This window comes from Notothenia rossii (assembly GCF_949606895.1).
Source record: "Notothenia rossii genome assembly, chromosome: 4".
NCBI lineage: Eukaryota > Metazoa > Chordata > Actinopteri > Perciformes > Nototheniidae > Notothenia > Notothenia rossii.
In genome coordinates, this window is record NC_136902.1 from 23,305,043 (window position 1) to 23,319,464 (window position 14,422).

General features: G+C 40.0%; 1 protein-coding gene across 15 annotated transcripts in view; it reads left to right on the forward strand.

Moving 5' to 3' along the window:
- kif1b (kinesin family member 1B) overlaps nt 1–13,555 on the forward strand; it is a 59,133-nt gene extending 45,578 nt beyond the window's left edge. For 7 of the 15 annotated variants that reach the window (XM_079675987.1, XM_079675993.1, XM_079675995.1 and 4 more), the window contains 20 exons: nt 276–429; nt 784–874; nt 999–1,117; nt 1,331–1,386; nt 2,488–2,596; nt 3,092–3,158; nt 3,781–3,865; nt 4,414–4,558; nt 4,972–4,998; nt 6,176–6,290; nt 6,475–6,608; nt 7,002–7,063; nt 7,147–7,292; nt 7,982–8,242; nt 8,362–8,433; nt 9,047–9,168; nt 9,263–9,415; nt 9,620–9,812; nt 10,139–10,257; nt 10,342–13,555. In XM_079675987.1, coding sequence (XP_079532113.1) covers nt 276–429; nt 784–874; nt 999–1,117; nt 1,331–1,386; nt 2,488–2,596; nt 3,092–3,158; nt 3,781–3,865; nt 4,414–4,558; nt 4,972–4,998; nt 6,176–6,290; nt 6,475–6,608; nt 7,002–7,063; nt 7,147–7,292; nt 7,982–8,242; nt 8,362–8,433; nt 9,047–9,168; nt 9,263–9,415; nt 9,620–9,812; nt 10,139–10,257; nt 10,342–10,384 — 2,273 coding nt within the window. In that variant the 3' untranslated portion in view covers nt 10,385–13,555. The remainder of the gene's footprint in view (nt 1–275; nt 430–783; nt 875–998; nt 1,118–1,330; nt 1,387–2,487; nt 2,597–3,091; nt 3,159–3,780; nt 3,866–4,413; nt 4,559–4,971; nt 4,999–6,175; nt 6,291–6,474; nt 6,609–7,001; nt 7,064–7,146; nt 7,293–7,981; nt 8,243–8,361; nt 8,434–9,046; nt 9,169–9,262; nt 9,416–9,619; nt 9,813–10,138; nt 10,258–10,341) is intronic. The other 8 variants (XM_079676001.1, XM_079675988.1, XM_079675990.1 and 5 more) reach the window with 3 other exon arrangements.
- Nucleotides 13,556–14,422: the final 867 nt, after the last annotated feature.

Consider the following 14,422-nt stretch of genomic DNA (forward strand, 5'->3'; position numbering starts at 1 on the left):
CTTTTTTCCTCTCCACTCGTAAATCTCCACCTCTCAGCCCGCAGGGAAACACTGGGCAGATGTTCCTGTTGAATGCAAAGGAGGGCTGCACATGTATAGTCATGGAAATGAGACTCATGCAGTTTTTCATACTTTGTGAAGGAATGTCTTTACAAATCACATAAAGTGCGGAAACTAGTCTGGTTGTATTATGCAGATTACAAAGCACAGGTGCAGCATTTTCAATTAATCGGAGCTCAAGTCCTTCTCTAACTTTCCCCTGTTGCTTTCTCCAGATCTCAAGCTGGGTGGCATGGCTGACCCCAAGCTGAGCTGTGGTGAGGGTCTGGCGGGCCAGCTGGAGGTGGGCAGCATCTTTACCTTCCGAGTCACGGTGCTCCAGGCCAGCGGCGTCCCACCGGAGTACGCAGACATCTTCTGCCAGTTCAAGTGAGTCAACAATCCTCATAAATATGCTGTGTGTGAATACTAAATCCCAAAATCAAAGCTATACAGTTGAGAACAGCTTTGATGAGGGAGAAACTCATAAATAATTATTATAATACTTAAATAAGATACGGTATTTTATCGCCCTGTAGGTTTGAAAGGCATTTTATTTAAAAAATTGATAAGACATCTCTTTGAAACTGCTTTATCTTTAAAATATAAGGAACATATACCTTGCCAATAATAAATACAAAAAACAATGAAGGCTTAATGCTGAAATATGTATTTTGTGTGATAACAGAACACCCCATCTTGTTTATTAATAAAAGTGACATCCATTTATGTTTCTGTCCTTAGTTTCCTGCACCGTCATGATGAGGCATTTTCCACTGAGCCTCTGAAGAACACCGGCAAAGGGGCTCCTCTGGGCTTTTACCACGTCCAGAACGTGAGCACACACACACACACACACACACACACACACACACACACACACACACACACACTTTAGTTCAACAGCTCTATGTAACTGACTTTCATTTTAACAATACCTTTCTTTACTGTTGGAGCAGGTTTCTGTGGAGGTAACGGAGTCCTTCATCGAGTACATAAAGACCAAGCCCATCGTGTTCGAGGTGTTCGGCCACTACCAGCAGCACCCGCTGCACCTTCATGGCCAGGAGCTCATCAGGTTCGTGCAGTCAATAAAGACATTCTCAAGTCGCAATGCTCTTTTCCTTGAGTGTTTTTCCTTTGTTGTACTAAACACAACACGGATTCCTCTTCAATTGCTTTCCCTTTATGCATAATAAAGACATACATAATACTAGAATACAACAGATACATTTTGTGAGAATGTTCTAATTGCTTTCTATATTAAGTAAGTCTACGTTTTTTTCCACAGTCCTCCAACACAGTCAAGGAAGTACTACCCTATTCCCATGCCTCTCTCTAGACCAGGTAAGGATTCTATTGTCATCTCATCCCATTCTGAAACAGCAATTTGTTCTGCACCTGCCATCCTCATTTCAGCATGTTTCTTCTGTTGGTCATGGTTCTGTCAGCATGCCTCATATTTTCTTCCCCTTTTCTTTCATTTCTCGCTTCCTCTGGATTTGTTGTTCTTATTTAATCACTCTCACACCATCCGTAATCCTTTTACCCAACTCCATCCTCCCACTCCCAAATCTCCTTATTCACATATCCCCTCCAATCTTCCTCGCTATTCGTAAAACATCTCACACTGACACCCCAGACCACGCCCGTAAGATAGAGTTAGTGCGCTACCTGATGAGTGGCTATATGAACGGCAAAGTGCTGGACCAGCTGTCTGAGCACGCCAACGCCCTGGCCTCCTCTGCTGTGGCCAGTCTGGAGGATGAGGCCGACCAGCTCTCTCATTTCATCTTCCTCCCCGTGCCCAATGACCCTGTGCTTATTGTGCCCAGGCACCATGGTTGGTACAGCAGACACTGTAGTAGCCAAGGCGTTAGATGTACCATTGTTGTAGAAATTAGCTCTGTTTCTCTCATGTGCTGTGTGACTGCAGGAAGTAGCTCCACAAAGCTCTGCAGTGGTGAGGTGTGCTCTGCTGCGCCTCGCTGCTGCAGGTCTGTTTAGAATAAATCAATCAGCCAAACTCTCCACTGTCATTTTCACAGCTGACACCTTCGGGTACATTATAAAACCAGTAAGCATAGAGGATCACCAACCTAGCATTCACAGCATAAACCCAGAGGCTTAAGCCTTTATTGGTTCAGCTGCTGTCCAATTACAGTACTTGTCAGGTGCTATAATGTTCTTTTTAACCATATTGAACACAAATAATTGTAGCCGTGTGCCTCAGAGATTAGCCCGTTTCAACAGGAACATAATCCTGACGTGTCAGACAGCAGGGTGTGGTGTAATCTGTGATTTAGCTCCTTATAGCATCTCAGTATGTCCAACTGTTGAGTTTAATGTAGGCTGATTGCTTAGGGCTCAGCAGTTTAATCTATAGAGTGTATATCTATCGCTTATTGTCATTCATCCCTTCTGCAAATGTGTGTTTGTGTGTGTCAGTTCCAGCCACCAAGTTAAACACCATCACCAAGTCCAACCTGGGTCAGTGTGTCAGCAAATATGACCTGCTGGTCTGGTTTGAGATCAGCGAGCTGGAGCCCACCGGAGAGTGAGTGTCTGCACATTCATCGTATATTCACATAGAGAAGAAAATAAAAAGCTATCAATTACTTTTGGTTCTTTATCTGGAAATTAAACAAATAACATGATGTGAGGTCTACTGTAATTCCTAAAGTGCTCCACTAAAACATAAGAATATGTTTTTAAATGTCAGAACCTTCCCGTTCTACTCCATATGACGCATGACCACAAAAAACTTAAAAACCTGATATGACGGGTTCTTAAAATAGTGAGGTGAGAATTTTTAAGTGTCAGTATAGGTTAGAGAGTTTGTGGATATCATGGCTCTACTTAGGCATATTCCAGCAACATATGAACAATCACTCAATATGATCGCCATGAATTAAGATCTAGGAGCTTTGATAGCCTGTGTGCCCTTTTTCAAATGGTCGATATCTTTTTTTTTTTTACGCAATTAATCAATTAGAATACCAGAGATATGTTATGTATGATCAGATTGAGTATTTCCTCGCTCTTTCCACAGGTACATCCCGGCTGTAGTGGATCACAGCGGAGGACTGCCATGCAACGGCACCTACCTGCTGCACCAGGTGCTGCATTTCTACAAATAGTACAATAATCACTCATTTTATAAAGTCAGATTTATTGCACACATTATTAACTTACAAAAGTCAAGCGAACAACATCCTAGTAAGTACCATTTATTTTTCACAAGACACATTCCAAAGATTTATTTAACTGTCAATCAATCAAGCTAATCAACTATCTTTTTTTGTCACAAAACAGTAAATGGGAAAATGCTTTAGCCAACATTAAAATCACCATACATCAACAGCATTAGCTATAAAGAAAGGATGAAAGACCAGTAGATGGAGGCCGAATGGATAAAAGAGAACAATAAAATGCAAACAACACACGTTACCACATACATGTCACATATAGCACATCACAATCACATAACAGGCACAAGGGGCAACATCCATGATCACAACTTAAAACACACGCCATATCCAACACAGACTAGTGTGTGCAGGTGTAGTTCTCAGTGAACCATTATAAAGTCAGATTTATTGCACACACTATTCACTTACAAAAGTAAAGTGAACAACATCCTAGTAAATACCATTTCTTTTTTACAAGACACATTCAGAAGTTTTATTGTGCTCTAGATGTCTGTACTCCGATCCTAAGCTCCCGTTATGTGCGCTGCAGGGGATCCAGCGCAGGATCACGGTGACTCTCATCCATGAGAAGGGGAGCGAGCTCCACTGGAAGGACGTGCGTGAGCTGGTCGTGGGTGAGCAGGGTTCCTCAGAGGATAACTACTACTACCTTTCTAAAGGAAACAGGCTGCAGAGACCCAAACACAGCTGTTTCACAGTAGAACAGAAAAAAACAGGATGTTGCTACATGATTGTTTCCTCATTCACAAAGTCAGTGACAACTTGCTGCAGCACCTTGTATCGTCTCAAAGGAAGCTTGCTTTGTGAGGCTGCACTAAAATAAAATCCTCAGTCATATTTCCAGTTATGGGATTTGTTTCAGTTTCCCCTCAGGTTGCCACTTTTTTAAAGTAGTTTATACTCTCGCCGATGGATGAAAATAACTACATTTCACATTTTATACTCTGAGAAGCTGACATTTGTATCCAGAGAGACTCATAAGTAAGCAGGCATGTGTGTTGCTTTCAACCCATTTGTTCTCACACCTAAACATTTAATTTATATGGAAGTGTTCTCTGACGTTTACAATGTAAATGTTTTCCTCATTTTCAAATAATCTAGACTTTCACTATTGATAAAAGAGGAATTTCTGATTTCCTGTATTCTTCCTTTGTATTTCCAGGCAAGATGTTGATGAGTTGTGCTGCTCTGTGTCCATCAGGTCGTATCAGGAGCAAGGCTGAGGTGGACGACAGCGCTGCTGATGCTGTCCTGTCCCTCAACATTATCTCTGCCAAAAACATCAAGTCATCTCACAACTCCAACAGGTATCTGAGATTCACTCAAATTGTACAAACATGACACGTTTTAAACCCATCATATTTTTTAGGTGCTACTGTAAGTACAGGTTTGATGCACAATTATTAATCCAAGCCAAACCTGAATAACATTTTTATATTGTTTTAAATCCAGAATATCTCAGCTCAGTTATCTTGTCGTGATCATGTGGTTGTTGATTTATTTATCCTTAAAAAGCAGTTAAGAAACAACATTTGTGTATGTGTTCTTGTCTTTATATTTGCTGAAGGCTTGGAGGAATCATTGCATGACCATTTCCATTTTCACTGCTGTTAATTTTCCTGTTAATTTGCTCCATTGTCTCTGTTTGCCTGACTCTCTTTTTGTCTGTGCACTCTCTCTCTCCTCCTCCTGCTGCGGCTGGACTCTTGATTGTGCTCAGGCTTTCTATTGATAAGGATATTGATAGGTACCATTGAGCGGAGAACATAAGGCTCCTTCTGTGAAAGACCCTTATGCTTCTCTTTAGCCCTATAGATTCATAGAAATAAGTTCTCCACAGTCTGTGTTTTTTTGTTAGCATTTTTGCATTAGGTCTGCCTTTATTCCAATGCATATATAGGATCTGAATAAAGAAATCAAATTGTAAATCATTTATGGAAATAAAGGCAAGCTTACATGCAAATGCAAAACCCTTTTTGTGTTAGTTTGTATCACGTTATGTTGGTCTGCTGTTGCACCCAAATTCCAAATGAATGTTTTTCTCTCAGCTGTTATTCACTGTTTGAGCCATAGCTCAATAACAACCAAGCCCATTGAGGCTCCAACAGGGCAGGCTGGCTCTCAGTCAGTAGGGCACAGCGCCCCCTGCTTTCAAATACAGGAAATGTGTCAATCCTAAAAGAGTCTTAAAGGTCCCCTATCATGCAAAATGCACTTTTTAATGTCCTTTTATACATAAATGTGTGTCCCCGGTGTGTCACGGAACTCACAGTGTGTCAGAGAACAAAACCCTCTCTCTTTTCTCACCCATAATATATGCCTAAAGATAGCATGAAAGGAGATCTTTAAAACAGTAATTTCTGTTAAACATTGTGCAAATAATTACAGTAAATGTATGTATTCAGTTTAGTTTTTAAACTGTGAATGCTCTAACAGTCTTCACATTGATACAATGAGGTATGATATTTACATCAAAATTTAAATATGATATGTAGAACATATTAACCTTATATTCTGCTTCCCATGTTTGGTATGTGCCAACTGTGACACACGGCTCACTGCTCTTACCACATCTTCTAACACTGAACACGTGTTGTTGTGTCTATAGTTAAGCTTTCACCTTGGTGTGTTCCTCACATCTTGTTGTGACTTAGGATAAGTGTGTCAGTCACTGCGGGGCGTTCACTGTCGTAGTTTTACTCACCACATCAGTTCCAGAATATGTGACTTTATGTGGTTACTACCAAAATTAGACTAGTTGGTTTGCTTGTAGTTTAATCACTGCTGCACAAATATCCTACACTCTCTGTTATTAACACAGCACTGATTAGGACTTCTAATAGGGCTATTAGAAGATAACATTAGGTAAGTGAATTTCTCTCATGTTGTTGATAATTAAATATATTTTTGGTGTTCTCCTTCAGGACTTTCTACCGCTTCGAGGCAGTGTGGGACAGCTCCCTGCACAACTCCCTTCTGCTAAACCGAGTCACTCCTTATGGAGAGAAAATCTACATGACCCTGTCTGCATATCTGGAGGTCAGTCATTGCTCCGAATGTGTTGGAAATGTTCTGCATTAAGCTGTAGGTCAACAAATCAATCAATCAACAACTTTATTAATCCTGCAAGGGGCAATTGGTTATGAGCAGCAGCTTATGTCATGTACACAGGCAGGAACATACAGGAAGAAAATCAAACATACTCTCTGTCTCCTCTTCACAGCTGGACCACTGCATCCAGCCTGCTATTATTACCAAAGACATCTGCATGGTCTTCTACTCAAGAGACGCAAAGATCTCCCCCCCACGTTCCCTCAGGAACCTCTTCGGGAGTGGATACTCCAAAACCCCTGACTGGTAAGATTTTACACAGCATTTTGTGTCATTGGGATTAAATATATCTAGGGCTGTTCCAAATGTTGTGTTTTTTAGAACTTTTTAGTAAAAAAAAATGTATATCCTCAATTTCAATCTAGTGAAACATCTGTCTTGTTTTTTTAATGAAAATAAATCATAAGTGCTTGCCTCCCTTTTTGCATTAAGGAGGATGTTTTTTTTCCAGTCTCTTTAATATATAGTCATAATGTTGTTTTTGAAAAGCTTAACGCCAACACATATGGATTAAAGCAGATTATTTGTAAGATAAGATATGTAGTACATTTTAAAAATTGTAACATGTATTCTTTCAATAAAATGTGACTTTTAAAGTATACAACAGAATAATACAGAATCTCCTTTGTTTCATTACAGCAATCGCGTCACTGGCATCTACGAGCTGAGCTTGTGTAAGATGTCCGACACAGGCAGCCCAGGTGAGCAGACAAAACAAAAAGAGGCTGCTCCTTATTCCCGATTCCTCTCAGTTTGTCCTAAAGAGTGCTTATGTCCTGAACAGGGATGCAGCGGAGGAGGAGGAAGATCTTGGACACATCGGTGGCCTACGTGCGTGGAGAGGAGAACCTGGCTGGCTGGAGGCCCAGAGGAGACAGCCTCATCCTGGAGCACCAATGGGAGCTGGAGAAAATGGAGCAGCTGCATGAGGTAGGTCCTCAAAGGTCATCTGCATTCTTAAAGTAAAACAAAAACATCCCTCTTTTGACCTTTCAAAGCTTTCCCTCGTCTCCCTCAAAGTCAACTTTATTGTAAATTTTTTCCCGTTTGAACCGTTTCCCACAATCCTGCAGAGTACAAGATACAAATATATATATATATATATATATACATACATAATCAACAGACACATTTGTACATATGCACACATTAAAGACATAAATAAAAGCAACAATCAATATATATATAAAATAACAGTCACTTCAAAAACTGTAAAGAAAATCAGAATACTTTTATTCGTCCCACAGAGGGGAGATGTACATTTGTTACAGCAGAAAAGAGCCAAAGCGAGCTTAATGTTAACAAGAAGCATGCATACAAAAAAATATTAAAGATAAAAACAATTGAAAAATTACACAATTTACAAAATACACATCCCGTAACAGTTCTGAAGATGTAGCAGCCAGGTATATATTGCACAGTTATTAATGGCATATATATATATATATATATATTGCACATAGTTGGTATAAATGTACATTAGTGCAAAGACTGTCCATAGCAGCATAAAAAGTGTCTCCCTGCTTTGCCCTTGTCTAATATCCCACAAAGACAAAAATACCAACTTTCAAAGTTCTTCCTGCGTTGTAAACTTAAACGCCCCCCTGTCATTGGTCCAGGTGGAGAAGACCCGTCACCTGCTCCTGCTGAGGGAGAGGCTGGGAGACGATGCTCCAGTGGGAACAGCCCCCCCCACCAAGTCCCTGAGCGAGCTGCTGTCCCCCAGCATGAGCACCGGCAGCCTGTCCACCTCCACCTCCATCTCCTCGCAGATCTCCAGCACCACCTTCGAGAGCGCCATCACGCCCAGCGAGAGCAGCGGCTACGACTCGGCCGACATTGAGAGCCTGGTGGATCGTGAGAAGGAGCTGGCTACTAAGGTGAGGGCGACTGCTGTATTATGGGATGCTGACATGTGAAATATTTACAGTGTGCTGCATGGTCATCACCTCTCCTCCTCTGCTGTGTACAAATCAGTCTAATCTTTGTTCTGTTGTAGTGCTTGCGCCTCCTGACACATAGCTTCAACAGTGAATACAACCAATTGGTCAACAGCATTAGTGACTGCAAGGTGAGTAATGACTGAATTAAATGTTTACTTTAAAATTACTTTAAACGTCTTCATGGTTCGGTTTAGCTTTAAGTCATATTCTGTAGAGAATTACCAAGTAGGCAAGTGACCCCTAAATATACATCTACTTTTTGTCCCCTCGTACTTACTTTAGTATCAGCAGTGCACTCTCCAAACAATAACTTGATTTAATTTAGCGCTGTAGTGAATAGTTTAAAGCTAACATTTCTAAGTTAAAATCAACATTTAAATGCTGTGTAGTTTTTTTTTTTTGCATGCCTATTCCTTGGAACTTGGTATTTCTGAACATGTGCAGTTAAAGGCTACAAGCTAATGTAATATTATAAGTCTTATAGCTTACTATCTATTTAATAAGATTCCAGTGGTGGCTGCTGAGGATTGTTTCCAATTTGTGTGTGCAAACATTTCAAGTAACTCCAGAGCGCTTTGAAGTCAAAATGGTCTATCACATGTTTTTTGATGGACTATATAAAAAGATAAGCTTGAAAACAAAACATTTGGAACAGCCGTAGTATTTTTCCACTTGCAGTGTTTGTTTGTCCTGGAAACAGAAAACTGTGTGTGAAATATATTTCATCATCCTTCCTCCCAGCTGTCTGACATCTCCCCAATGGGACGGGACCCATCAGTCCAGAGCTTCAGCAGCGCCACCCTCACCCCCTCCTCCACCTGCCCCTCTCTGTCCGACTCACGCTGTGGATCCATGGACCAGAAGTAAAACTCTATACTTTATACTAAATTCCTCTTTGTTATTGGGGATGTCTATTGTCATGATCAAGATGCTGACTGAGTGTGCTTTGCTCCTCAGGACCCCAGAGAACAGCTCCCGTGCCTCCAGTCCCTCCTGCTCGGACTACGAAAACTTCCCCATGGTTCCCAGTCCGGAGACGTCCTACCTAGCACGCGCTGGAAAGAAAGAGTTCCTCAACTTGGTGCCTGATATTGAAGAAATGAGGCCAGGGTGAGTGCTGCAGTGAAGCCATTTAAAAAATGTGCTGCATATTGTAGCACAAACAAAAAAAGATAATCCTGTTTTACAATCCAAGCAGATATCATTTGAATTGATTCCTGAACCTGGGTGAACTAAATTGTCTTCCACAGAAAACAAGCACTGCATCAAACAAAGGAGTTTTCCTGACTGCTCTTTTTTTCTTCTCCTTTTTAGATCTGTAGTTTCCAAAAAAGGTTTCCTAAGCTTCATGGAGCCGCGCTCCAACTCGTGGGTGAAGCACTTTGTGGTTGTGCGCCGCCCCTATGTCTTCATCTACAACAGCGACAAGGACCCGGTGGAGCGGGGGGTCCTCAACCTCTCCACAGCTCAGGTGGAGTACAGTGAAGACCAGCAGGCCATGCTCAAGGTAGGGGAAACACGCCGAGTGTATTTCTGCTTCTAAATAAACACACAATCATTTTCAGAGAAAGGTTTATCATTCTTTTACAAACATTTGGCAAAAATATAATAACTTTTAAAATATCTTCTCCTTCTGCAACCTTAAACTATATACATGAGAGTAACACATGTGTCACTTCCGAGCAAAAAGTAATTCTCCGCCCACTTTTGGGGGAAACCAACCAAAAAGTGGGCGGGGCCGTAATTTTCGCCCGGAAGTGACGTAGGTGTTACACTCATCTATAGCAAAAAGGAAAATGTTCAGCATGACAAATATTGTTGTTTACTTTTCAGACTCCCAACACATTTGCTGTGTGCACAAAACACAGAGGAATCCTCCTGCAGGCCAACAACGAGAAAGACATGAACGACTGGCTGTACGCTTTTAACCCCCTGCTGGCAGGAACAATAAGGTACGCACAGACACTTCTCTTACTCTTCCCTTAGCTGGAAGCTTTGTTGCCATCTTGTCACAACACTCAACTCTGTTTCCACAGATCTAAGCTGGCGAGGAGGCGCGGTGGCCCGATTAAGAACTGAGTGGGTCGAGCGGCACTCAGAAAAACAACGGCTTCCTCTCTTTCTGGAAAGCCTTTTGAACAAACCGAGTGTTAACACTTATTAATCATTGTGATTCTTGACAGTTTTCTCTTGTAAGTAGACTTGTGGCTTGAGTCTCCTTTCATGCGACTAAAAGTTTCAGTTCCAGATACATTTGCCTCCCCCGCTCCCTCCCACATCCCTATGCCAACTTAGCCTTCCTCCTCTCTATTGCTCTCCCCCTGCTCCTCCGCTTTTTGTGTTTTTGTTTTTAAAACAATGTTTGGGTCTAATTTGATTTGCTTTGTTGTCACTCCCTAACTCCCTAACTAGTAGCATGTTGTAATAGTCTACTTCTGTGTGCACGATTCTTCAGAAACTGTTCTTTCTGGACACTAATTTTCAGTTTGCCAATCATCTGTAAAGAAATTGTCTATATCAGTGTTATCTGTCTCCACAGAAGAGTTTAACTATTTTTTTTTATTAATATGCCCGCATGATAACTGCAGCAGTCCTCAGGAGAAAACCAGTTTTGCTTACCTAAAATAAATGTAAATCAGATAACTTAAAGTTTAAACCGTGAAAGGAAAATATACAAATATCTCCTAAAGTGGCGTATCAGTTCACGTTCTGCTACAGAAGGCAAGGCTACTTCAAGATCTATTGCTGCTAATGAATTCATAGGTTTTTCTTCTCTTAATGAGATTTGCAATAGGATGCCCCCTGTAGCTCCCCTCTGCCGTCTACTAAACAACCTTTAGAAGCAAAATGTCTGAAAATTGTGTCTCAGCAAGACCTTAGGCAGCGCTGGGTTCCTACTGTCATCCATGTAATATATAGACCCCGCCCAGTCCGTGCACATTCACCATCGCCAACCCCTATAGTGCCGTCAGCCAGTGATTTCTTACAATCATGCATTTGTGTCAACATCGAAAATACACGCTAACATGCAAACATGTGTAAAGAACATTTCATATCTCAGCAATGAAAATGTGACAATGGATTGTTCCTGCTTGGAGTAGATATTTGTCCCTGTCCTTTTGCTATTTCATCTCAAGAAACAGGTTTTGTAGAGGAGGAGGAAGACGGATAGTACTCTAAAGTGAGAATAGGATTTGTACATAACGTCTGTACTGGAATCAGTGTGGTAGTTAACTCAAATGTAAGACATTCCTCTAGGCCTCCTTCCTTTCCTAGGATGTTGAGAGTATTTAGTTAACTGTACTTGTGATACCGAAGACAAAAAAACACCTGGGGAAAAGCGAGTAAGAAAGAGAATGAAGTTGCAATGCTCTAGCCTTGAAGCCAGAAGATAAGTGATGAAGCTGCTAGCTCATAGCCTGCAGGACAGATAGTGAACGGTCCCATGACTCCCCTCACTGTCATGATAGTGAAGTACTTACTGTTCATCAGCACCACAGGTTACCACGTGTTCATTTTCTATTTGTGTTCTTGAATTTAAACTCATCTAACTCATTGGGTTGACATTTCTTTCCTATTTTTAAATTATTAACATTGTTTTTTTTTTCTAATATGCTTTTAACCATTCCACAGTGAAGTTTTATACGAGATGTAACAGAGGGCATTGATTTCTTGAGTTGTAACCAGCTTTACTTGTGTTTAACCTTATTTTGCACATTAACACATATCTATAGCAAGACAAGGGCAGATCACACATGTTGAGTCCAAGATTATTTCTGAGTATCAGGAACACTGATTAGAGCACATATCAAGGCTACACTGGATAGCTATTTATGAGAAAGAAAGAAGTGATATTTAAAGGGACGACATATACACAAAGGTTTTATTTCTGATATTGTTTGTGGAAATATTTGCTCTGTACAAAACAGCTGCTCGATTGGCTCAAAAATAAAGGGTGCCTCTGTCTCTTCAAGTGTGATACAGCGGGGCAATACAAACTCTGGCCAACCAACCAGTAGTAGCCCAGTGTATATTATGTAAAGACATTAGGGTTGAGTGGGAGGAAACAGAGGTAGTCATCGCCTGTTACAAGTATCATTGGAATTATTAGGTACGTATCTTCAATTTTTTCTAAAGGATAGAAAACATTTTTGCCTGCCCTCAGATCGGCCAACCTGCCAGTCAGAGAAACAAAAAACTTTTGAAATTGGAAAAAAAAATGGTCTGTCTAGAAAAATAATAATGAACAACCATCTATGCACTGATCAGGCTTTAAGTGCAGCACATTAACCTCAGCGTACTGTGAGAGATATCAACATGAAGACCTGTCAGAGCAAACAGTTTCACTTTACTGACTATTTTGCAGAGGTGTATTATTTTGGATTGTGTATTTATTGTTTGCAATGTAAATATTAGTTTGCAGCTCTTTGCACATATTAATAAAAGGTTCAACTAACTGATCAAATAAAGACTGTGCGGTTTAGTTGTTCTACTGAGTGAACCAAATGACGGTGGGGCAGCCTCTTCTGGTCTGAACTGGGAGAGCGTTGAATGTACTATGAAGTGTTTTTCCTGCGTTTGAAAAAAGAAAGATGAAAAGAGAACTAATGTGTTTCTCACTGCCTCTTTTTCAGAGGAGGTGAGTTACATTAGTGCTTCCTTTTTATGAGAAAGTGGTTTGATTGAAAGTTTGCTTTGGACTTTAAGAATATTTACTCCAGCCACTTGAATTATAACCAAAACAAGAGTGGTTTTAACTCCTTTTTATTTTTTTCTAATATCAGGGAATATAATACAAAGTAGCTCGTGACATCTTAAAAGAGAGTTTAGTAATGTTGTGCTGGTGTCTTTCTTCACAACACAGTTTTTTTTTTTTTCTTCCGTTGATGCCTTGCAAAACAAAACCACCCATGATATTCTCCATCTCCCCTCCTGACATTATAATATTAGTTTACTGCGTTCCCTCTGGATTAGTTCACAAAAGAAAACGACAAACCACGACATTAACACTGTACATTATTTGTTAGACTGGTTTCATTTTCATACTTATTTTGTAAATATCCGTGTTGTATGGAGCTTGAATTAAAATGTAAATATGTTTACTGTATTTGTAATAATTATAATCCATTCGCTGTATAGCATAGATGTGTCATGCAGATATCCTAATTCTGTGTATGGTAATCTTGCACCATTGAACTGTTTAGTGAATGAGGCAACAATAAAAGTGCAAACTGTGCATTAGCAGAACAAGTGCTGTGTGTTTGTCTTATCCTTTATGCAGGTTGACTTCCATCTGTTTGTTTTACATGGTACACATTCCTCATACCTGTGTGCTTTAAAAGCATCTTTATCAGGAACAAAAATGTGGTTTGTCATAGTAACTTGTATTTATGTAGCATGATTTATTTTAACATCTTATTTCTTATTTTGGACAAAATCAATCATGTCTCTTAATTATTACTTAGTAACCTGTGCGTTTGTGTTTTTGTGGCAAAATCTTAAAATGAATTGCTTCTACTTCTGAAAGGGAGAAATAACCCCTGATTGTAGATGAAAATAAATATAGTACTGTGTTGACTGCAATACGTGCCAGAGCAAAATAACACTATAGGAAATAGACATAAAGACATTTATAGTAGTTGTTTCAATATTCAATTTACCACCATATCTCATCATATATATATAATATATTATTTTTAGTTTTTAGGGAAATTAACAATGTAATTGTACCAACACGAGCTTAATATCATGATTATTATATAATTGCATTTACTATTTTCATTATCTTTTTTTAATAACTAGTATTGTTACTCACTGTTACTTTTGATTCTTTGGCAACTCAAGTCAAACGTCATGCCAATAAAGCCTATTCTATTATTGCAATGTAGTACAAGTATAAGTACACGTTAAGTACGGCACTTAATTAAATAACTGTCATTAGCTTGATTTGGACACAAACATCTGTGTTGCTGTCCCGATAGCTACACAGCTTTTGTTAAATATATACGGCTCTCCAACCATGGATGCATTAACTCTAAAGAGGGTGTGCTCTGACGTATTATGTGTGACGGGCGCTAGGGCCAATAGGATAACGAATATCTCTGCTCAGGATTTTCG